This window comes from Alexandromys fortis, unplaced genomic scaffold, assembly GCF_014885135.2.
Source record: "Alexandromys fortis isolate MF-2015 unplaced genomic scaffold, M_Fortis_MF-2015_v1.1 scaffold_51, whole genome shotgun sequence".
Taxonomy (NCBI): Eukaryota; Metazoa; Chordata; class Mammalia; order Rodentia; family Cricetidae; genus Alexandromys; species Alexandromys fortis.
The window spans coordinates 6605671-6629401 of NW_026067925.1; the positions used below are offsets into that span (position 1 = coordinate 6605671).

At 45.2% G+C, this 23731-nt stretch overlaps 1 protein-coding gene across 1 annotated transcript in view; it reads right to left on the reverse strand.

The window, feature by feature from the left end:
* The window catches only part of Smyd3 (SET and MYND domain containing 3), a 535421-nt gene that overhangs the window by 108452 nt on the left and 403238 nt on the right, over positions 1-23731 (reverse strand). The window contains exon 8 of the mRNA XM_050142970.1: positions 16594-16704. Coding sequence (XP_049998927.1) covers positions 16594-16704 — 111 coding nt within the window. The remainder of the gene's footprint in view (positions 1-16593; positions 16705-23731) is intronic.

Sequence of the window (23731 nt, forward strand, 5' to 3'; positions counted from 1 at the left end):
AGACTTCAAAGCCCACTCCCATGGAGACACACTTACTCCAACAAAGCCACACCTCCTAGTAGTGCGACTCTCTTTGGAGGCCATTTTCTTTTAGATTACCACACTTTGTTAAGTTTTGTTAACTATAAAACTGCACAAATCTCAGGTGGGTATGCCAGCACAGTTGCAACAACAGGACAAGTTTGAGGCCAACCTGAGCTAATGGGACTCCATCCATCTCAAAACTCAAAACATCAAGACAAACAAGATAATCAACAAAACTACATAAATCTTCATTGGATGATATTTATGGTCTTCTAGAGTCTAGAAAACTCACATATCTGTGCACACCACTGACCCGGGTCTGCTTCTACAGCTTGGCTTCTGAGATGTGCACCTCTGGGAAGCATAACACCACGGCATGAACTGCTTGGAGGGAGGACTCTATCAAAAAGAGACTGGGGAAAATGCTCTGTCTTCCCAGCAGGTGACTTATACGTGAGGGCGTAAGTATGGGTAAGTGGGATAGGCCATGTTCAGTTATTCCACTGAAGGGTGAAGGATAAGAATGTCCCTTCTTGACCAGCCACCATCTAAACTATCATCAAATTGTTTTATGCGCTAAGTCATCATGAAGAATCTAGTAACAGAGGCTTGAAGTGCAGAGCTAGTCTAGTGACAGTATTTATGCATTGATTCTCGGGTGGAATCCAGTTTTTATTGAATAGCATGCTGGACATCAAGGGCACACCAGAGAACCAGACTGATGAGGTCATTCTGACATCCTCAACAAGATAACAGGTAGGCATCAAAGAGATACTGATGTTGTGCTAAATGAATAAAGACAAAACCTAAAGGAATGGTTTGGGGGCAAGTAGTTCCCATGGTGAGCTCGGAGGGTGAGGCTAAAGCTGAGGGTTACAGCGTGGTAAAGAGCCAGGCAGACACCAAGCTTCAGGAAGGCTGCTTTAGGCCCTGTGAGCCAAGAGTAAAGTGCTGGGGGCAGGCAAGAATCTGGCATGTTACAGTCACTAGCCTGGGCTGAGCCTGAACACACACAGCCGCTAGACTACATATGACCTGCAGCCCTTCGGAGGCGGGGGCCTCTCACTGGTGCATGGGAACTGCAAAGAAGCCCTTCATAGAAGACAGTCTGAGGTTTCCATGCCAAACACAAGTACAGAAGGGCTTAGTTGAAGCCAGCCTTTATAAAATAGCAGCTTTATGGAGTCTAAGCAAGAAAGGATGGTGCTGGAGAAAATGCTCAAGAAATCACAGCTTTTACTGGAGTAGGGAGAGGATACCAAGAAGCAAAGATGGCCTACGGCCTGCCATCAGTCAGGGCCGCTTTGCCTAACGTCTTCCTAGTGTTGGTACAGGAAACACTAGCTTCCAGGACTCGCATTAATCAAGCCTGCTGCCCCCACGCAGCTGCTGCTAAGCCTTTTCCAGGTCTTCAACAACCAAGTCCTACATGTGCATCCTCCACCCCCCAGTCATCAGCCCTACCTTCTACATGAACAGTGGGGCCAGTCCATCCATGGCTTGGCGTGACCGCAATAAACCAGGGCTGAGTAGAGAACTTGGAGGGACGACTACAAACCTACCTTTAATAACAGTGGTGACAGGGTAGATTTGGGGTACGCATGTTGAGAAAAAAAAACGCACAAAATTTAAGAAACTTCCAGTGAGGTCTCTAAGTCAACAATCTAATGACTGAAAAATAAATATATAGATGAATCGATAAATGCCTGAATGCACCCCTGGGTCCCGGTACTCATTCAGTCACCCATCTGGTCTGCAGTAGAGTAAGGGGGTTAATTACTTTCCCATGACGAGTATGTATTTTGTGAGATACCACACTGCACCAGTAAATAACAATCTACCTTCTGTTGACATAAAACACTTGAATTAATAAAAAAAATCTCATGGCACAGCCTACTTAATTGAAAGGCTGAATGGCGGCAGCGAAAATCATTGGGATGAGCTCATGGCAGCATCAGTAGCTCAGTCAATAAAGGGACTTCCACAGGTGGGCTGCTACAGAGCCCACCGCACGTTCTAGAGAGGGTGGGGGTGCTCTCCACTCCCCAAGGCGGAGGGGTTGAGACTGCTATAGAAATTGAAAGTGATAATCAGAAACTGCCTTAAATGGACAATATTAGTGACTTTCCCCCATTAACCTGTCTGCTCAGTGTTCACGGTCTGCAGAGAAGGCATGTACGCAATCCCTGAGCTTTGCCAGTCTTACTAAAAGCCCTTCTGCCATTCGTTGGACATACTCTTGATCACTAGCTATCAAACCAGAGGTATTGTGGCAAGTTTCATTTTCTAAGCTGCAGCATGGATTTCGCTGGTGGGTGGAAATCTGAGGTAACGTGTAAAGTTGGTCCTGGTACTGCGAGGGTGCGGTCATTGCAATCAGCTTGACAGCAGTGTCTTGCTGCAGCCCTGTACCCACCCCAAAAGTAAATCTGAAATCCCAGGTACTCAAGTCATTTGTGTTACTTTTTACTTATTAGTACATGCATATTTTTACGTATTAGTACATGCATATTTTATTTATTTTTTTTGTTGTTGTTGTTTTTTTTCGAGACAGGGTTTCTCTGTGGTTTTGGAGCCTGTCCTGGAACTAACTCTTGTAGACCAGGCTGGTCTCGAACTCACAGAGATCCACCTGCCTCTGCCTCCCGAGTGCTGGGATTAAAGGCGTGCGCCACCACCGCCCGGCAGTACATGCATATTTTAGTTATTAGTACATACATATTTTTTTTCTCCATCCCATTAGTTCTATTCCTCTTAAGAAACTTGACTAACACCATTGGGTACCAGAGAATGGGCTCTTGCTGTGACGGACCTGACTATGTTGCTCTGGGGACACTCTTGGAAGTATCTGTAACTTTGGTCTGACAAAGCCATTGAGTGCTCGGAGTTTAATGGGCTGCTCTGTAGGAGCTTGGGAGTCGCATGCTGAAAGCTACCCCGTAGGCAGCATTCCTTCACTGCTTGTTTCAGTTCCTGCCTCTGGCTTCCTGCCTCTAGCTGGTTCCTGTCCCGACTGCCCTTGGTGATGGACTGTAACCTGTAAGATGAAATAAACCCTTCTCATCCCAAGCTGCTGTTGGTCATAGTGTTTATCGCAGCAACCGAAAGCAAGGGATGTGGGCCTGGCTCAGGAAGAATGTAAGCGTAGCCCTACAGCTGTGATCCTCCTCGCTAACCACAGCTTGCTTTGAATGGGGCGTTGAGTGAAAGGCTCTTTTTGTAGGTCCTTAAGAACAACGGTAGGAATTTCAGAAAGTTCTTGCTGACTATGTGCCATAAAAAGGGACAGATAAAGGTGAAAAAATCCCATACCCAGAACAGGTGATCTAAACAAGGAAAAATGATTTTGTACAATAATTTTTGGTATAATGTCTTTCTTCCTTCCTTCCTTCCTTCCTTCCTTCCTTCCTTCCTTCCTTCCTTTTCCTTTTAGTTCCAAAACATCTCATTTCTCCCAGGGTTTATCCAGCAAGATGGACAGATTGTGAAACTTGGTAACAGGGAAACTTTTGAGGAATTCAGGGGCCAAACGGAGGAGAAAGGCTTTTCTTACAAAATGTCCACAGAAGTGGCAACCTATCCTAAAAACAAAGTCCAGGCCGCAAAGAGCAATCCATCTGCCTGCAGTTTGAGCCTATGTCCAGAGCTCAGGGAGACTGAGATGGGGCCCCGGGTAAGACTCCTGGTGAGGTGGGGCAGTGCCATTCTGTAGTTTGTCCTCACTTCACTTCCGGTGGAACTTCTCCGACGACAGCAGGTTTCTCTGAGCCTTGACAACTTAGAAGATGGCCGTACACATCTACAGGATAAGGCTCGTGGAGAACACTACGCTGGATCTTTTTGTGGAGCTCGGAAATGACATGAAATCAGGCAGGTTCATACTCACTATTTGTACAATGATTTTAATTGACCTTCCTAAATGAGGCCACTTTGAAAAGAAGATGGTACTCAGTCAGAGGATGTGAAATTTGGCCACTTCTCATCCTCTGAAGCAGTTGTTGCACACTGGAGCCCTCTACTGTGTCGAACACAGCCTAATTGTTTAGAAATAATTAATGTGCTTCTGTTTCAGTTGTAGGAAGCGCAATTTATTAATTAGCTGCTATTTTATGTGCTCCAGATTAAAGGGCACAATAAATTAAGAAATTAGCATTAAGAAGGCATTGAGGGAATGCCTATATTAACTAAATTCTGAGAAAAACAAAATACCACCAAATTAAGGGTGAGGGTTTTTATTGCACGGAGGAGTTCAATGACAAGTTCGGGGACAACGGTTTAGGGGCCTTTAGGCACAGCTTTCCAGTTCCAACAGTACAGACAGGAAAGCATGCTCACTGGCTGAAATAATTACAGACCCCTAATTTACATTTTAAACAAGAGACGAAGAAAAGCATCAATTTTAATTATTAGAATCCTCAGGATCTGAGCATGCACTGGCAACCAAGGTGCAAAGAAAACAGAAAACAGGCTGGCACAGGCCACGGAGGCCTAATAGTCTCTTAACCAAAGGGGTACAGCCACATGGATGCCTGTCTCAACAGCCAGCCCTCGGTGTGATGGGTGAGCGTCCTAACCTGTACAGAAGCCCCCAGAAGCAGCCTGGAAGCAGGTGAGTATTTGAAGCCTAGCATTTTCCAAATTCCTGGCTGGTGATCAGACTCAACCTACAGGGCGCTCTCTAAGGAGAGCTGCCATCATGGATCTTCAGGCAGAGGTCTCCAAAGCCCTTCGGAAGCAGTGCTGTGAGAACCCTTGTGGTCCAATTTCTTCTTTCCCCTTTCACCTTTGACTCCACACCCCAGTGCAGCACCCTGCTTGACTGGGAGTTCTGTGGCGTCATCAGGGTGGCTGGACAAGCTGAACCTGCTTGCCCGGCCTCTCCGTTACACACGGCACTCCTCGTTTCTTCTCTCTCTACAGTGAAGGTCCTGAACTAGATGCCTCCTGACTCCTGCAGCTGCTCCCGTGGGACCGACCCGGATACAACTTATCCTGTCTCCTCTGCTTATGAACCAAAGTGAACAGTGTGCTCTACGCCTGGGCTCCTCAGCGTGCAGCTGAAGCCTCTTCCGACCATCACGTCAGCAGATTTGGAGAGAAGGTGGAGAATGGGTTGCGGATGCTGTATTTGCTTCATGGGTGGAGCCTTAGAGCTACTGTTCAGGCAGGGGTCCGGGAAGAAGGAACACATGCTGACTCATACAGTGGCGCCATGGGTCCTCCTGGGAATGAGTGAATGCTACCTTCTGCAGCTTCATCCTCCAAAAGACGCAAGGTCTTCACAGAAGCCGCTTATGTCTAGGTAAACAGGGAGTCCCAAGCGGTTAGGAAATTCACTCTCTTGCCGTGGCCCATATTCCAACAGAGAGACACTAGTGTAAGATAGTGTGGGTACTTTAAGGGAATTGACAAATACGGCAGAACAAAAGGGTCAGAGTTCAAGTTTGTTGTTCAGCTCAGTACATAGGTAAGGGAAGATATATACCATTTAAATTAAATGAAAGTAATTTTGAATCATTGCATTTTTTACAAAGAGTAAAGGATTAGAATACACCTTCCCACCTCTGAAATCAAAGACATTTTTCTCACTGGCACCAGAGTGGCCACCTACAGGTTTTAGAGTTCTCTGCTGCCCACGGCTGCTGTAGAGTAAGCTGCCTGCTCACTGCTGCTATAGAGTAAGTGAGTGGTTTACTTTCTGATGACCCAGATGCTACAGTTATTGTGGTGTGTGTGTGTGTGTATTATGTGTGTGTGTATTATGTGTGTGTGTGTGTGTGTTTTCAGGAGCCATGGAGACAATTCAGTGAGTAAAGCGCTTGCCGTGAGAATGTGAGAACCTGAGTTGAGATGCCCAGAACCCACGTGAAAACAAACGAAGCAGAGAGTGACTGTGACCTCAGCCCTCATCTGGCCAGGGGCCAAACAGACACAGGACCATTCCCAGGAGCTCAAAGGCCAGCTGGCTTGATTGAGAACAAGAGATCTTGCCTCATGTAAGGAAGACATTCAGTCCTCTGGCCTCCACACACGGGCCATGGCACACAGACGTCTATACTCACACACATCTGCACAGACACTCTGAAAAAAAAGAAGGAAACACAGTTTGTTTCAGGCTTAGGACTACCAGAATGTTGGCTCTCCATCTTCCTGAACTATAAGAAATAAGGAATAAAAATCAGGGAGGTTTGTCCCATGAGGCCTCACGACTTCCATTTTATTCTGAACAGAAGACTCCAAGCATGGCCAAACCCAGCAAGGGAAACAGTTTTCACCTTTTTTTTTTTTTTTTTTTTTTTTTTTTTTTTTTTACAACAGAGTCTCGCGTGGCCCAGGCTGGCCTTGAGCTCAACATGTAGCAAGGTTGGCCTTGAACTTCACGTTTCTGCTTCCACCTCCTGATGGTGTGATCACAGGGGTGCTAAGGAAAGCAAGCCTCACACAGAAACCCCAAAAGAAGCATAGGTCTCAGATGGAGGAGAACTTGAGCAAGGTCAAAGCATGACCTTGTCCCTTTCAGAGCCACCAGTACACCTGCATGCCACCCTCCCTGAGTGGGAGCTGTTCCAGGAACTGTAGGGGACCCGGTGGATTTGGGAGTGGGGGAAGGTGGTGATGTGTCATCAGAGTCTTGACCATGGCCAGCCCCAGCTTGTTTCTCAGGAGTAAAAACTGTGCAGGAGGGGAAGATACCAAGAAGAAGATGGATGAAGAGTACCAAGTACCCTAACGCGGGAACCACTGGTATTACAATGCCGGCAAATGGAAAGGAAGAAGACATTCCTAATGACGGAAGCAGGAAGACTTTAAAAGCTGCCCAGAAGCCTAGGAGGGCAATTTAGATTCTGATTAGCAAATAACGGGAACCAGGGATGCTGCAGTTCTTGGAACTTTCAAATGGATCATTGTAGAAGGATAATGACCGCCACTACCGAGCATCTTCCATCTCCCAAGCCACACGCACATTATCTAATTGAAAGCAAAACAGCTTGGCCAAGCATCGATAAGTCTCTTATTACAAAAGATAAAGGGCACTAAGAGATGAAAGAGTGCCAACACCAAGTGTCTGGAATGCAGCAGGGCCCAGAGCCATCGGCCCTACCACATGTCTTCTAACCACCACCACTTCTTCACTTACAGCTACCCACTGGGCCTCCAACTTCTACCCTGTCTAACTCTGCATTCTTTTCTGTGTTACCCTAGGGTTTCAAAAAGAGATATTGTGAGTCTGGTTGAGGTGACTTGGTGGGTAAAGGCACTTGCCAAAGAAGCCTGAGGGCCTGATCTCTCAAACCACGCTAAGGCCAGAGGAGCCAATCAGCTCCTAAAAGATGTCTTCTGACCCCCACATGCAAGCCATGGAATGCACGTCTCCATACATCATACACATGCAATAAATATAATTTAAAAATAAGTAAAAGTAAATAATACATTGACTCAATAAACGTTACTAGAACAGCAAGCAAGATACCCATATGCAAAAATGAAACCTTGTACCACATAAATAACATAAGTATAAAGCCCCCAAATATAAATTGTGAATTGAAAACACAGGGGAAAAATCTTTGTGCTCTTGGATCAGGCAAAGACTTCTTAAATAATACATGAAAGCCTCATCTACACAAGGGAAACCCTGACAGGGAGACTACATCCAAATCCAAACGTCTACTCCTTAAAGACTCAACAGGCTGAAAAGACAAGGCACAGACGGAGTAATATAGGTTATGTGATGTGTATTTGGTAAAAGATTTCGTATTCAGAATAAAAGACTCTCACAGTTCATCAAGAAAACATCTGATTTTTTTTAAACAGGCATAAAGTTTGAACAATCATGTCTTCAAATGAGATAAGCACATGAAACACACTCATAGGTCTAAGTATAATATATTTGAAGGTACCAACATTAGCTATTAATGATTACAAATTAAATACAAATTCAGACTACAGTGCAGCTTGTCACACATCCGATAAGATAACTGAAAATAAAGACAAGGGGAAAAACCTTGGCAAATCAAAGAAACCTTAGTTAGGGTTTCTATTGCTGTGAAGAGACACCGTGACCACAGCAACTCTTAAAAAGGAAAAACATTTATTGGGATAGCTTACATTTTCAGAGGTTCAGTCCATTATCATCATGACAAGGAGCATGGTGGTGTGCAGGTAGACATGATGCTGGCTGCATCATGATAAGTAGGCAACAGGAAGTTGTCTCACAGTCTCGCAGAGAAGACCTCAAAGCCCATTCCCACAGTGACATACTTCCTCCAACAAGGGCACAACAAACTAGTTCAACAAAGCCACACCTCCTAATAGTGCCACTTCCTTTCCGAGGACCACAAGTGCTAAAAAGAATGAGTCACAACTTGGAATTCGCAGCCACAGTTGGTGGAAATTCAAACTGCTGCTGTCACTCAGGAAAACAACCCAGCAAAATCAAGTTATATATATATTTGCCATATGACTCAGCAATCCCAATCCTAAATATTTATCTGCACAAGATGAAAATTTACAGTCACCCTTGGAGATTGGGTGGAAACATAAGTTAGTAATAACCACTATGAAAAGTGTTATGGAATCTCTCAAAAACTAAAGGAGAATTACTTCATGGCCTATAGATCCTACTCTTAGTTATACTTCTATGGGAACGAGATCAGTGCACAACAGTGATTTAATTCTATCCTGAGTTCACTGCAGCACTATTCTCAAGAGCTGAGAATGAAATCAACAAGTGTCTATTAGCTACTGAATGCATAAAGACATTGAGCTACATATGCATACACAGATGTATGCACATGTATGTGTGCATGCATATATGCAACGAAATACCAGGAAGCCATTAAAAATGAGCTCCTGTCACTGCTGTGAACATGGGTGGAGCTGGAAATCGGTGCAGTAAGGAACATAAGCTAGTTGAGTGCTGCATGAGCTCATGAACACAAGGAATCTAAAGATGTTGATTACACAGAAGCTGGAAATAGAGAGGTGGGAATACAGCTCAGTGGGAATACAGCTCAGCACCTTCCTAGACAGGCGCTGAGAGGTCCAGAAGTCCTAGGGCTGAAAAAAAGAAGGCTGAGAGTAGAATGATGGCAACCAGGGACAACAGGGAAAGTAGTATTAGGAGGTCCTTCTGTCCACCTGTTGCTTGTATTGGTTAATGAATAAAGAACTGCTTTGAGCCTATGGCAAAGACAGAACAGAACTAGGTGGGAATAACTAAGCTGAATGCTGGGAGGAAGAAGGGCAGAGTCAGGGAGATGCCATGGAGCAACCACCAGAGTCAGACATGCCAAAACTTTGCTAGTAAGCCACTGTCATGTGGTGATACACAGATTAATAGAAATGGGTTAAATTAATATGTAAGAGTTAGCCAGTAAGAAGTGAGAACTAATGGGCCAAACAGTGATTTAACTAATACAGTTTCTGTGTGATTATTTCAGGTCTAAGCTAGCCAGGTGGCTGGGAAGAACAAGGGGAACAACAGGAAGAGAGCCATGAGGAGGGGCTGACAGTGGGTACCAGGTTATAGTTAGGTCAGGACTGGAAGATCTGGTAGGAAATGGCTTCTGTGTATCTCAAAAGTAGAGAAGAAAGGATTCTAAATGTTTTGCTATAAAATATTGATAACTGTCATAGTTATTTTATATCAACTAGACAGGAATATAGACACACTGGAGAGAAGAAATCTCAAGTGAATTGCCTCCATCAGAACAGCCTGTGGGTATGTGTCTCTGTGGGGCATTTTCCTAATTGCTGATTAATAAAGGAAGAAACAGTCTTCTCTGGGTTCTATAATTGGAGGCTTCTCTCCCGCCTTCCAGTTGCCAAATAACCACTGTGAGGCTTAATATTAATTATAAATTGTTTGGCCTATTAGCTCAGGCTTATTATTAACTAGCTCCTAAGACTTGATTTAACCCATTCCTATTATTCTATATTTTACCACAAGGCTTATGGCTTGTTATCTCACATTTTGCTTCCCCAGTGGCTCCTGGCATCTCTCTGACTCCGCCTTCTTTTTCCCTGTATCTTTGCTTGGGCCTGGCTCTATTCTGTCTGCCTATTGGCCAAATCAGTTTCTTTATTAATCTATGTTAATAAAACATATTCACAGCATACAGAAGGGCATCCCACATCAGGGTACCATCCGAAGGCATGTGGGCCAAGTAGCCGAGCAAGCCATGGCGGGGGCAAGGTGGGCAAGCCAGTAAGCAGTGTTCCTCCATGGTCTCTGCCTTCAGTTCCTGCCTTGGGTTCCTGCCCTGACTTCACTTGGTGATGGAGTGTGACCTGGGAGTTGTGAGATAAAAAAAAAAAATCCTCTTTCCCATGTTGGTTTCGGCTAGTGTTTCATCAGCAATGGAAGGCAAATTGGAACACTGAGGAGATAAATACAGTTAACTGAATTACACAGAGCATGTGTGCATTAAAATGTCACGTAGTATCCAGCTGGGAATCAAGCATAAGTGGAGCCAAATGAGGGACTTTTGAGGTGTATAGTGGAACTCCACCCTTAAAGGGTGGTGGTACCAATTTCATGCATTTGTCAGAACTGAAAGAACGGTACAGTAAAAGGGGGATTTTACTAAACACAAATTACATTCAATTAAAAAATACATGGATGGTCTATTTCTTACACATCTACAGGAACAGCACAGTAGACTGGCAATACTCTAGAGAGTTCCATCACCTCATCTACTGAATGGAAATATAGTAGTCACAGTTTACACAAGCTGCAGAAATTAGACGAGATGTGGCGTGTAATGAACACAGGCAAATACCTCGAAGGTAGTAGGTGCTACCGAAACTTCAGCAGCTGTTCTAATTCATCATGTTCTCTGGAAAAGAGGCTCTTCATAATGTTTCTCACATACAGCTTTGAGCAGTGAACTGGCCTAACTAAATACAACGATTGGTTCATAGAAAACATTTTCTGTATCACACTAGCTGTGGTTGCTGAATTCTCGGCTGGGGGCTTCAGGTTAAGATATGATCCACGAGCGTTCTTGTCCAGTGTGGTCCAGAGAAGCCAGAGGCTGGACATAATTGGAGTACACTGAAAGCCAGTAGATGTTTGCAGAAACTGGAAAGATTACTTGTGTCACTGTGGATTGTGGGGAGACCCTCTTCTTAAACGCAAGGTGGACTCTGGGGCTCAGCTTAACTGGGAAAAGACACCTACGGGTCTGCTTAGATAAAGCAACATTGCAGCGTCAAGCACTGCGGGGCAGGGGCAGCATATTCCACAATAAACACAAAGGTCACACTAATGGCTTCCCAGGCAAGGAGCATCGGGCCTGCTTAGATGTCACCCACTCCTTCACAGAAGCCCAGCAGAGAGGAGTCTGGGTTACAAAGTCAAGAACCCCTTTCCTTGTTTCAATGTGAACAACAGCCATGCCTGTATCCACTCCAGAAGCCCATCCCTCTGCTTATTTAAAGCAAGAGGAGGCTGGCAAGATGGGTCAGTGGTTAAAGGAGTGTGTTGTAAAGACTGAGGACCGGAGTTCGATCCCCTGAGTCCATGCGGTGAAATAAGAAAACTGACTTCCTCTGCATCTCCACATGCGTGCCCTCTCAAATAAATAAATAAAAATGTAATTTAAAAGTCAAAGAAGCAAGAGGTAGGCTTTTCAATTCCCAAAGAACTCATCCAATGGAAAGACGCACACATGTTTACACATGCACACGTGTACACACGCACATGCACACTCCTCTCTTCTTCTACATCTCTCGAATCTTCCTGAAGATAACATACCTTGCCTATGATGAAAACCTTAGAAATAGGAAACACATTCTGCTTGCATTGTTAAAACTTGAAAAGTAAAACAATTCAGAACTGCTTGGCCTCACCATCCTGTCACGAGGCAGTTCTGCTCACAATTAACACAGCAAAATACGGGAAGGTGGCAGGGGAAAAAACCTCGGTTTACTAACGACTTTTAAGTAATTGCTCACATGTCAAGTGGACTCGGGTTACCAGAATAACATTCTTGAGCAGAAACGCCTGCTTCCCTCTGAATACAGCTTTTTCAACTAATGTTGCTTTCTCTCCTGAACAGGCATGGATTCATTCTGCTGCTCAGTGAGGAGGCACAGCCATTGACACCCAGAACATTCAGAAAGAGAGGCTGGCCATCCTACACGGCACCAGCACACCCTCGGCACAACATGGGGTGAGGGGACTGGGGTACAAAGTGCTGAAGGGGCAAACTCCGGTGCCAGCCAGAAGGGCCCTAATGTTATCAACTGCACAACTACCCTTTGATTTTTCAAAACGCACACAATTATCACTTAGTAAATGTTAAAAGTGCAAGACCTTAGTTGTAAGAACAGAGCTAAGGAAGGACGGCCTGAGGCATTTGCAGCCATGGTTCTGCTCTAGGAAGATAAAAAGGACACAGCATTAGACAGATACATCTCAGATCACAGCATTGCTTCTCCTGATTTCTTTAAGGTATATTTTAAACTATGTCAGTCAGTCACATTGAGAAATATTATAAAAATCAGGTATTTCAGTGGCCATGGAGAGCGACAAGAATTCTGTCTCAGTGTGAGGATGACTATGTCTTGGCTGAGGGACACATGTGTGCACAACCCTACAGTGAATTCTGAAACTGCCGTTAGCTTTGTGTACTTGGAGGTTCAGAGTGAATCTGTGATTTATCTAGGCCATTAAGAAAGAGAGCATTGGGCATGTGTCCTGGGGACTGGCCTGTCTTATCTTTCTCCTTGTCTCATTTATCTCTCAAATACATTTTAAAAAGAATGGCTGATGCATGACACGTGCAGAAATCCACATATATGTGTGAGTGTGTGCCTGTGTGCACATACACATGTACATGAACACAACTTCAGAGCCTTTGGGTAGAGAAAGGTACAACTAGATAGAAGAAGTTGGTATCTGAAAAGAAAGAAATGAAGTCCATCTCTGGCTCTCGGGGCCAAGTCATTGGAGAACACCGAATCTGAACTACGAGCTGCAACTTTATCCTGAGCACTAACCCCGAACAAAGTCAGGATGAGGAAACAGGGTGTATAGAAAACACACTCTACAACAGTGCATGGTGTGGATGAGAAGAAAAGAGCCAGGAGAACAGTCAGGGAGTTCTCCATAATCTGGTATGAAATAAGAGCTTTCAGTGGTAGACACGTGCCTTATTTTTATTTTCATAAATTATATATTGGCATGTTTGTAGTGTGTGTGTGGTGCATGTGTGTGGTGTTTGTGGTATGTGGTGTGTGTGTGTGTGTACATGGTATACATATGGTGTGTATATGTGTGTAGTGTGTATGTATGTGTATCTATGTGGTGTGTGATGTATGTGTTGTGATACATATGCGTAGAGTGGTGTGTGTGTGTGTGTGTGTGTGTGTGTGTGTGTGTGTGTGGTATCTAGGACGGAAGTACAACTAATTGCGACCATCCTGAGATTCTGAATCTAAAACTTTTGTGGAATACAATAAGAAGTGAATTTTTTCTGTGGATATTTTTCCCTCTCAGGTAAATTAACACTATGGAGAGTTGAGAAGGAGCATAGGTGTCACTACGCAGAGCAAAATTCTGCATGAAGGTAAACATTTAATTGGGGTTGCCCACTTACAGTTCTTAGGTTCAGTCCATTATCATCATGGTAGAACATGGTGGCGTTCAGGCAGACATGGTGCTGGAGAAGATGTCCTACAGCTTGGCTTGTGGGCAACAGGAAGTGAACTGAGACACTGGGTGTGGCTTGAGCATATATGAGACCTCAAAGCCCACGCCCACAGTGACACACTTTCTCCAATAAGGCCACACCCACTCCAACAAAGCCACACCCAGTCGTTTTCTTTTAAACCACCACTCACAGTAAATACATTGTATTCTTACATACATACACAATGACAAAAATCACCTAGTGACAAGTTCCTCAGAATGTATCTAACTGAAGTGACATGTGACAATCACAAACACACACACACAACACCACAGTCAAGAAGATGAAAATGGTCTGAATGGGCAGGTATTGCGTAGCCAAAGTCATTCACACTTCTCCAAGGGTGAAAAGCTGAAATATAATAAGTTCCAGCCTCTTTCAGCGCTACAGGTGGCCATGGGACACAGAGTTTGACAGTGAAGTATAAGTCCACATCTCTACGAGAGGCTACCTTGGTTCTTGGCCTGTAAAGTCCCATCTTGAACTTGTACACACCAAATAGGTGCTGGGGACAGCAGTCATCTTGGGAACATGAGGACAAAACCACATGATAGGAAGTGCTGTAGAAGAAGAAAAGACTCGGGAACTATCTAAGTTACTGCTCCATTTCTGCGGTGAAACACCATGATCAAGGCAATTGGTAAAAGGAAGCATTTAATTGGGAGTATCAGAGGATTAGGGCAGGAACATCGTGGTGGTGAGGAGGGCGGCGAGCAGGCAGGCAGGCATGGCGCTGGAGAAACAGATGAGCTCATATCTGAGGTGCAAGTAGCAGACAGAGAGCAAGACATTGGGCCCAGTGTGGGCTTTGGAAACGTCAAAGCCCACCTAGGGTGACAAAACCCCTCCAACAAGGCCACACCTACTCCAACAAGACAACACCTTTTACCCCTTCCCAAACAGTTCCACTCAGTGGACGTCAATATTCAAATATATGACTCTATTGGGGCCATTCTCATTAAAACCACCACAAGAACTCAGTCTTACGGTGCAAGCCGAAAACCACAGAGACTCAAGAAAGCTGAGGCAGGAAGACAAGGTTTTGGTAACGTTGTGAGACCCTGTGTCACAATAAAAATTACAATGAACAAATTAATAAACATTAAAAATGTAGCTGAGCATTTGTGCAGCATGTACAAGGTTCTAAGGTTCAATGTCCCAAACCATGAAAAGAAAAGAAAAAAAAAAACCAGATTTATGGCTTGTGGGTTTATGGTGAGATCAGTGAGTAACTGCCTTGGATTGTTTCCCCAGAATCACTTCTAACAGACCGCACCTATCAAAAACAGTCTTAATTATCTTTATTTGTGGCCAGATGTTTCCTAACCACTATAGTTACAATAAAGCAAACATAAACACACTGATCTTAAATGAAGCACTTCATTCATTCATTCATTCATGCATTCACTCAAGAATCCTTTTCTTTTGGGAACAGTTTGAAATTGTATTTATTTACTGTGTGCAGATAGGCACCATGTGCCACAGAAGGCATGCAAAGGCAGAGGACAGCTTGAGTGTTCTCTCCTTTCACCATGTGGGTCTTGAGGCTAAAACTCAAATTGTGCCAGGCTTAGCAGCAGGCCTCCTTACCCATGGAGTCATCTGGCTGGCCCTATTCAGCAAGATTTCTAAGAGGAACTACAGCCTTCGTGTTGCCAGCTAAGGGCTGTGGGAAAACCAGCACGGACCCACCCAGAGCCTAGTCTGCTAGAGGAGGGAGGGTCCGAGGGGTTTCACGTGACTGCCGGCATGACGGTGCTAAGTAGACTGGATCTTGGCGCTACCTGTGCAGCAGATGCCTCCTTTCTTACTTAATTCTTCCTTCTGTCTTTTCTTTGAGATAGGGACTCACGGTGTAGCCCTGGCTGACTTGGAACTCACTCTATAAGACCAGGTTGGCCTTGAACTCACGGAGATCCACTTGCCTCTGCCTCCTGAGCTCTGGGATTAATTAGAGGTGTGCACCACCACTCCCAGTTCTTAGTCCCTTTTAATGCAAACCCAGCTGTCTCTGCTGTTTCCGGTACTCGAATGAGTTTATGGTCTTTTCTCAGGAAGTAAGAGCGTTTACCTCTCTCTCCGCTGACACTGGTGACAGAAACCACAGGCGGCCCCGGCACAGTGCAAGGGAAACTTGGTTGGATCAACGAAGCTGAATGGGTGACCTGGTGCTGTCACTGTTTTCTTTATGACATCCCAGAGGCATCGCTCTGAACCTGCCTCAGTTCGGCTTCCCAATTTATTCGTAAGTATTGGCATTAAATGAGATAATGATCGTAAAATACATCTGACAATGCAAACACCCCAGAGAAGTGAGATTATATCAGATAACCTGATTGCGTGCAAACCAGAGTAAATAGGTTCAAAATGAGGACAGTATATGAGTAATTGGAGAGCAGTCTATTATCTTTATGGCATTTATTTTGGCTCTTCTTCCTTCCTCGGAGAGTGCAAGTTTTGAGATAAGTGCGCCTCATCTGATAAAGAGCGGCAGAAGAGCCCCATGGAACGGATTCAAAAGAACTACAGACAAAATATTCCTTGGTATGTTTATCGCTCAGCAATAACTGTTATCAATCACAGCATAATTCGGCCTCTCACTGTGTGCTCTCACAGCCCTCTGGCCTTTCATTTCCTTTTAATTACATGTTTAATGTCACGCGGGTAACATCTCCATTCCCACGATACACTAAGTCCCAGAGATCTTAAGTCTCACCTTGGCAGGAGACCAAGGTCCCAGGAAATAGAGTGCGGCTCGTGCTCTGTTCTACTCCCTAGTGCTCTTTGGAGCAGTGTGACCAGCAGCAGAGGTCCCCGAAAGACCTCTCAGACACCACCATGGAGAGTTTCCATCTGCTTTCGCGCCACATACCTTGTCCTGGGTTTGGCATCGGATACAGTCGCACTCAAAGCAGTACTGGTCCCTCAGCTGCTTCCGGCGTTCCTCGCTGGTCATGAGCATGTCCAGGTAGCAGATGGTGAGCTGCGGGAACGGAGAGGAGAAGGCTCACGTGGCTGCTGTGTTCATTTTCTTCTTCAGTTATTATGGCTGCCAATTCTTAGAGTAAGACATCGACAAGGTGCAGGAGGGAAGGGACCACTGACAGGCTCTTCCCCAAGGGACTGTAATGTGCCTTCTTGTCTGGCTCAGTGTAAGCATGCAGACATTACATGTTTAGTCTAAAGGACTTGGCTTATAACCTTGACACAGTTTTGTACTTTGTGTTTGTTTTTTCTTCCCCCTTCCATTAAATAGTAAAACATCAGGAGTTATTCCATGTTTGGGATCACTAAGGTTTGGCTGTAAATTTGATGTATGACCACTGATAATCAGGGAAACCAAATTCACGCTAGCAAACAAATGAGCGGCAGATGATGCAGCCAGATTGGCTTTAAATACTGGCTGACTGGATCACCGTTTCCTGGACTTGGGGCTAGCTGTATTTGACAGTTTTGAAATAAGAAGATATTTTGTCACTTGTTGCTTAGTCTTTCTTTTAAAAAAAAAAAATTGAACTGACATTTCCACTTGACTGAATCCCCAGCACATAGAAATCAAATTCACAACAGAACACACACACACATGCATGCACACACATACATGCACACACACACACACACACACACACACACACACACACACACACACACGTGCGCGCACACCCGCTCCCCGTAGAGCCTCCCTAGTTGGAGAAGGGTAGACAGTAGCTCCTATTTCGTGCTGTCCAGACTGAACCTTTAGTGTCTCCCTTGACTCTACCAAAACCACCAGGATGTTCTGTTAGCTCCACGTATTAAAAGTAAATCCAGAACCAACTGCTTATAATCATTCCCAATGTTGCATCCAGCCCTGGCCCACCACCATCTAGGGATGGTTCTCCACTTCCCCCCACTACAAGGACTCTCCCACATGCTACCTTCTAGCTGGCACAGAAATTGAAGTCAGACAGGCTTTCTTCTGTTTCAAACACTCCAACAGCACCCCCTTTTGTCCAAGGAGGGCCAAGACCTCACAGTGCCACCTAAGCACATCCCTGGATCTCATGGGCTCTAGGCTATGCTGAAAAGGGGAAGAAACACAGTCCTCCTTTAAAAACGTGTTCACTACATTGGTAAGATTGTGTGTGTGAGAATGTGTGTATGTTTGTGTGTGTGAATGTGTGTGTGTGAATGTGTGTGTGTGTGAATGTGTGTGTGTAATTCTAATGACAAAACATTGGGGTTTTGTTGTTGGAGGTGGTGGTATTTTACTGTCTTTAAATTTTCACTTTTCTAATTTTGTAAGAATATTAGTATGTGATGATACAAGTAAATTATGAGTCTTTCACCACCGGGGATAGAGAAGCAACAGGTTCATACACACTGCCCCCACTCCCTTCCCCTTGCCCTCGACTCTCGCTGCCCTAGTTGGTCTGGTATTTTTTTTAATTTTTTTATTTCTTTATTAATTAATTAAAGATTTCTGTCTCTTCCCCATCGCCGCCTCCCCTTTCCCTCCCCCTCCCCCAAACAAGTCCCCCTCCCTCGTCAGCCCAAAGAGCAATCAGGGTTCCCTGCCCTGGCCTGGTATTTTTTGGGGTCCTTTCATATTCCCACTTCAGGCCTGAGTTCTCCCCAGATACACCAAGGTGGCCTCCCTGGTCCTCTTGGATTTCAATCAAGTCCCATTTTCTTAAGGAGCCTAACCCGCCGCCTACTAAAAATAACAACTTGGTTCCCACCACACCCAGCGCCCCTCCCCCCTTTCCCCTTGTCTGGGTTTGCTTTCTTCTTGTAATGGACATCAGCTTGTACTGTGCTCTATAAATGACTTATTTATCTGCTTCAAACGCAGAAGGTAATTATGGGGGTCTGGGTGGTGGGGAAGCAGGGGGCACTGGAGGAGAGGTGGGATTAATCTGTGGAAAGAGTTAAGGAACCTCCCTCGAGCAAACGCTCCATGTGGTTTTTCTTCTGCTGAAAACAAAGTATCACAAGTCTTCTGACATGATTTCACTTGTTTGGACTCAAGGTGGGGCGCGGAAGGCCTGTGACAGAAAACAACTCCAAGGCCGTCTCCTTAAAGCTCTAGGAGGAGGAGGAAGCCTGGTCAGCCATTTCTGTCAACCCCACTGTCACCAGGGTGACAGAAGACACGGCCTGAGCTGACTCAAGTCCTCATTCTAGGCTCTTGGCCTGTTAGAAACTCCAGAGTGCTGCCCTCCACACAGGAAGGCGTGCCTGCCCCGAGGGTACACCTGCTCTTGCATCTTCTGGGAGTGCGGCACTCCCGCAAGAGCATGCAACACTGAGAACCAGAAAAAGGACTGGGATTTGCATTTGACCCAAATCAAGCCTGGCGCTCCTTCTCCTGGCCAGTGGTGCCCTTCTGGGGTGGCCGTGGAACCTAACACCAGAGGGAGCCGATACAGCTCTGCCCCCCAGCTCTGTGCTTACAGTATATACAAGCAGTGCAGAGCAGTGGGGGCAACTGGGCTCCTTCGAGCCAAGGCAATGGTCACTTTTTCATTTTCTACATCTTCCTCCAGCATTTTGATCTAAAGGCAGGGGCACCTCAGAGGTGAAAGGGCTATGGGATCAGGCAAGTTCCCATGGTTCCCAGAGAACACCATGCTCCACAGTTCAAGCAACCAGTCTGGAACATCTTTACTGGGAGGTCTGAGGACATCCTCAGGCTCTCTGGTCCTGAGATGAGGGGGTAAACTAGCTGATGACCATGCTCCCTCAGAACTCATTCTAGAGCCCCGTTTCTCACGCCAGTCCAGTCTCTAGCCTCGCTATCAGGGTTGGCAAACGGCAGAACGTCTTTGGTAGATTACACGCTACTGCAATGTCACCAACTCCACAGTGTCTGACTTCAAGTCTGCATTATGAGAGCTAAAACTCAAGCTGAGTGGTGGTGGCGCATGCCTTTAATTCCAGCACTTGGGAGGCAGAGGTACAGAAGTAGGTGGATCTCTGTGAGTTCGAAGCCAGCCTAAGTCTATAAGAGCTAGTTCCAATAGAAAACACTATCCCGAGTGAGGTAAGCCAGACCCAAAAAGAGGAACATGGGATGTACTCACTCATATTTGGTTTCTAGCCATAAATAAAGGACATTGAGCCTATAATTCGGGTTCTTAGAGAAGCTAAATAAGAAGGTGAACCCAAAGAAAAACATACAGGCATCCTCCTGAATATTAACCTTCATCAGGTGATGAAAGGAGACAGAGACCCACATTGGAGCACCGGACTGAAATCTCAAGGTCCAAATCAGGAGAAGAAGGAGAGAGAGCACGAGCAAGGAACTCAGGACCGCGAGGGGTGCACCCACACACTGAGACAATGGGGATGTTCTATCGGGAACTCACCAAGGCCAGCTGGCCTGGGTTTGAAAAAGCATGGTATAAAACCGGACTCGCTGAACATAGCGGACAATGAGGACTACTGAAAACTCTAGAAAAATGGCAATGGGTTTTTGATCCTACTGCATGTACTGGCTTTATGGGAGCCTAAGCAGTTTGGTGGTCCTTGGACTTCCCACAAGGCAGGGAACCGTCATTGCTCTTGGGCTGACAAGGGAGGGGGACTTGATCGGGGGAAGGGGGAGGGAAATGGAAGGCGGTGGCAGGGAGGAGACAGAAATCTTTAATAAATAAATAAATAAATAGTTCCAGGACAGGTTCCAAAGCTACAGAGAAACACTGTCTCAAAAACCAAAACAAAATAAATAAAAAATAGCTAAAACTCTTGAGTGATCTCCAGGCAGTGAGCAGATAATGGGAGACCAGTTATTTCATTTAACCCAAATAACAGATTCTTTAAGTCTTTCTATGTAGCCTACAAGTGCCTGAAGACCAACCTCAGCAATGGTTTTCTAAATGGCCTCCCACTGGTTTCTCTACCTTTCGCCTTTTAAACTATGAAAGAGAGAGGGGGGGGGAGAGAGAGAGAGAGAGAGAGAGAGAGAGCTCCCTAATACTCACATCTGATTTTCACCACACAGGGCTTTTTTCCTACATTGATTGTAGGTCTACTTCCTAGCCTCGATGTCTTCTCCTGTACCCCACAGTCTGCCTGTCTTGACTATATAGCTCTGTCTCTGAAATGTATGACATCACTGGGATTCTGTGCCTTGCTGCCTACTTCAGTGCCTTTTCCTTACCCTTGTCCTTCATGATTGGCTCAAAAATGTCCCCTCCCTCACAGACGGGAACTCATTTTGCCCTTTGTGGCTCTTCTATGCCACTGGAGTTTGCAAACCAGGCTGTGTACCAAAGCTGAGGGGCTGCTCAGTGGCTAAAACATTCCAGAAGCGCACAGCCAGACTGAAGTAGCAACTCAATCATTTTATCAGCCAAAGATAAAAACCTTTATTAAGGGCTCATAGATTTGCAAGTTTAAATGGAGTCATTGCTCACTACATGTAGGGCTCATTTAGTGGGCACATACATACAAAACTTGGCCATTGATCAACCGATGCTTTAATGGCACAGAACAAAATCGCATTAAAATATTAATGCTCTGACCATTGCTCTGCCATTTAAGTGTGACTCTTATGAAAAAATGCATAAATCATTTCTAGCTTGGGAGTAATATTACAGGGGTTTCTGGAACTTGATTATGGGGCCTCTGTTCAAATCGCAAGGCAGAGAAAATCTCTTTCCCTGAAACCTTCTTTCCCATCAACAGCAGAGTGTAGAGTAAAACCAAATCTTGTCTTCATTTCTGCAACATATTGTCACAGTTACATAGTTCTCCATTACTGGCTCTACACTGAAAAACAAAAGGACGAAAAAAATTCGCTTCTTTTTAAAGTCAAACCTCAATGTCTTCTGTCCCTTCTCTTTGTCATATAAATTCTATTCATTTTAAATCAATTAAATCTTAATTAATCTATTGATTAATGATTCTGTTAATTTTGGATTCTAAATTAAATATTCTTCACCTCCTCTGTTCTGAGCCACCACCCGGTCTCCTCCTGAGTTCAGACTGTCACTATCAGCTCTTGCTTGAGGGATGACTTGACCCTCATCCTCTTACTCTTGTCTACACATAAAGTCTTGCCATGCCTCCTCCTGGATGTCAAGGGTGCCCACTGCCTGGCCCTCTGCCACACAGCGGACACTGTTGGGAAATCCTCAGGTGAATGGCATTCTGTAAAAAAGCCTCAGACACTGGTCCAGTCCTTATATATTCTCCATTCCTGGTTGCAATGAATTCTTCAGTCCCTCCCAAAACAAGAATCTTCTGTTTCAGGCACTTTCTAGTCTCTCCTCCTTGGACTTACATCCTGATCCTCACAGCTCACCTGGTCCACATCAAAACCGAGAAGCCTACTGAGCAACACAGCCAAAATGCAAACTTGATGCCACAGAATCATCAAACTTTAAATTTACTCGTCATCAGCTTAACTAAAGCTCACATCTAAAGATAAGCAGGAATTAGCCCTCTTAGCCACGGCCTCCAAATGTTTCCTGTACCCGCCATCCCTGCATGCCTCTGGTCCATGGGGTCAGTGTTAATGGTTCAGGACGAATTTTGATTGGTCATAGCCATACAGCATTAAGTGGGCGGGGCCTAGAGACTCATCTTGATGATCCGCAATCCTATGGATGAGCTAGTCCACGCAATGCCCTGGAGAGAAATGCTGCTGATCTCAGTCAACACAACCAATAGAATCAATTCAAGAGTGCCAGATACTTCCCAGGTGAGAAGCTAGCACTGGGAGATGGGGAAGAGGTGGGGCTCAACTCAGTCGCTGCCCCTGTGAAATCACAGTGGCGTAGGAAGTCACCGGAGCCAGGATAAGTACCAAATGCATATTAGTAACCACTAAGAGGGTGAGTTCCCTCAACCTGGGAAATCAGAAAAGCTCCAACGATGAGAGGGGGTCTGGAAGGGCCTTGAAGGGCACAGGATACAGAAACTACTAGAAATGGTGCCAGACAGAAGGGCAGCCATGCACGGGAAACGCCATTCACCAACAGGTGCACAATGCAAGCACAGACAAGAAGATGCAACAAGAGCCTCAGAGGACACTTTTAGAGTTGGGAAGAGTCCTTGATAAGCATCCCAGAGGGAGGCACTTGGTCTTCAGTGCCCAGCACCGAGCTGGACCATTTCTACTGGACAACAAGAAGCACCTGCTTGTCATTCCAGAGACAGAGGACATGAAAAAGTGAAACAGACACAAAAAACATGGGTTTACTTTTTTAAAAATTACCTAAAAACTAACCAAGGAGAAAAAAATGGTAGCCGAGCTTAGAAAGCCCCAACCCCATCTCATAGCTTTTCTAGTTTCTAGCATATTCCAGTGCTGGGAATTGAACCTGGGACACTGTACACTCTAGGTGCTCTACCACTGAGTGATACCCTAACACTATTTTGGTTAAAACATCATTACCATCAGCAGCCACTTCTGCCTTTAAATGACTTACAATGATTCACTTTAATTGTCAACTCGACTGCATTAAGATATGACTAGGAAATTATGAATGCACACCCCTGTTACCTATCAATGAGGGAGTTTCCAGTGACAGGCAGACTGGGAGAGCGCTGACCCACACACGTGTAATCAATTGATGTATTCAAAACTTAAATAGACACTTGGGAAGAGGCACACCTGAGGGAGGCGGGGCCTGGTTGAGGATGTGGGTCGCCGGGAACTACATGGCTCTGGTACCCTGGATGGAGCTCCACTCTGTCTACTACAATGTGAACTGTCTCACTCCTCTTCATGGTCAAGAGATGAACAGCCTCCATTACATGTTCCTGCGGCCACAGGGGACTGTTTCGCTACAGTCCAGAAACACGGGGCCAACTGACCACGGACTGAACCCTCCAAAATATGCGATTAAATAGACCATTCCTCTTTCTAACTGATGTCAAGCCACAGCAGTGCAAAAATGACAAGCATCCTAACAGTACTGAACATAGATAGAAGAGGTTCCCTGTCTACCCTGCCTTGAAGTCACATGACCCCAGAGAAACAGATCTAAATTCCTCGAAGCATAGCTAGTCCACACTAG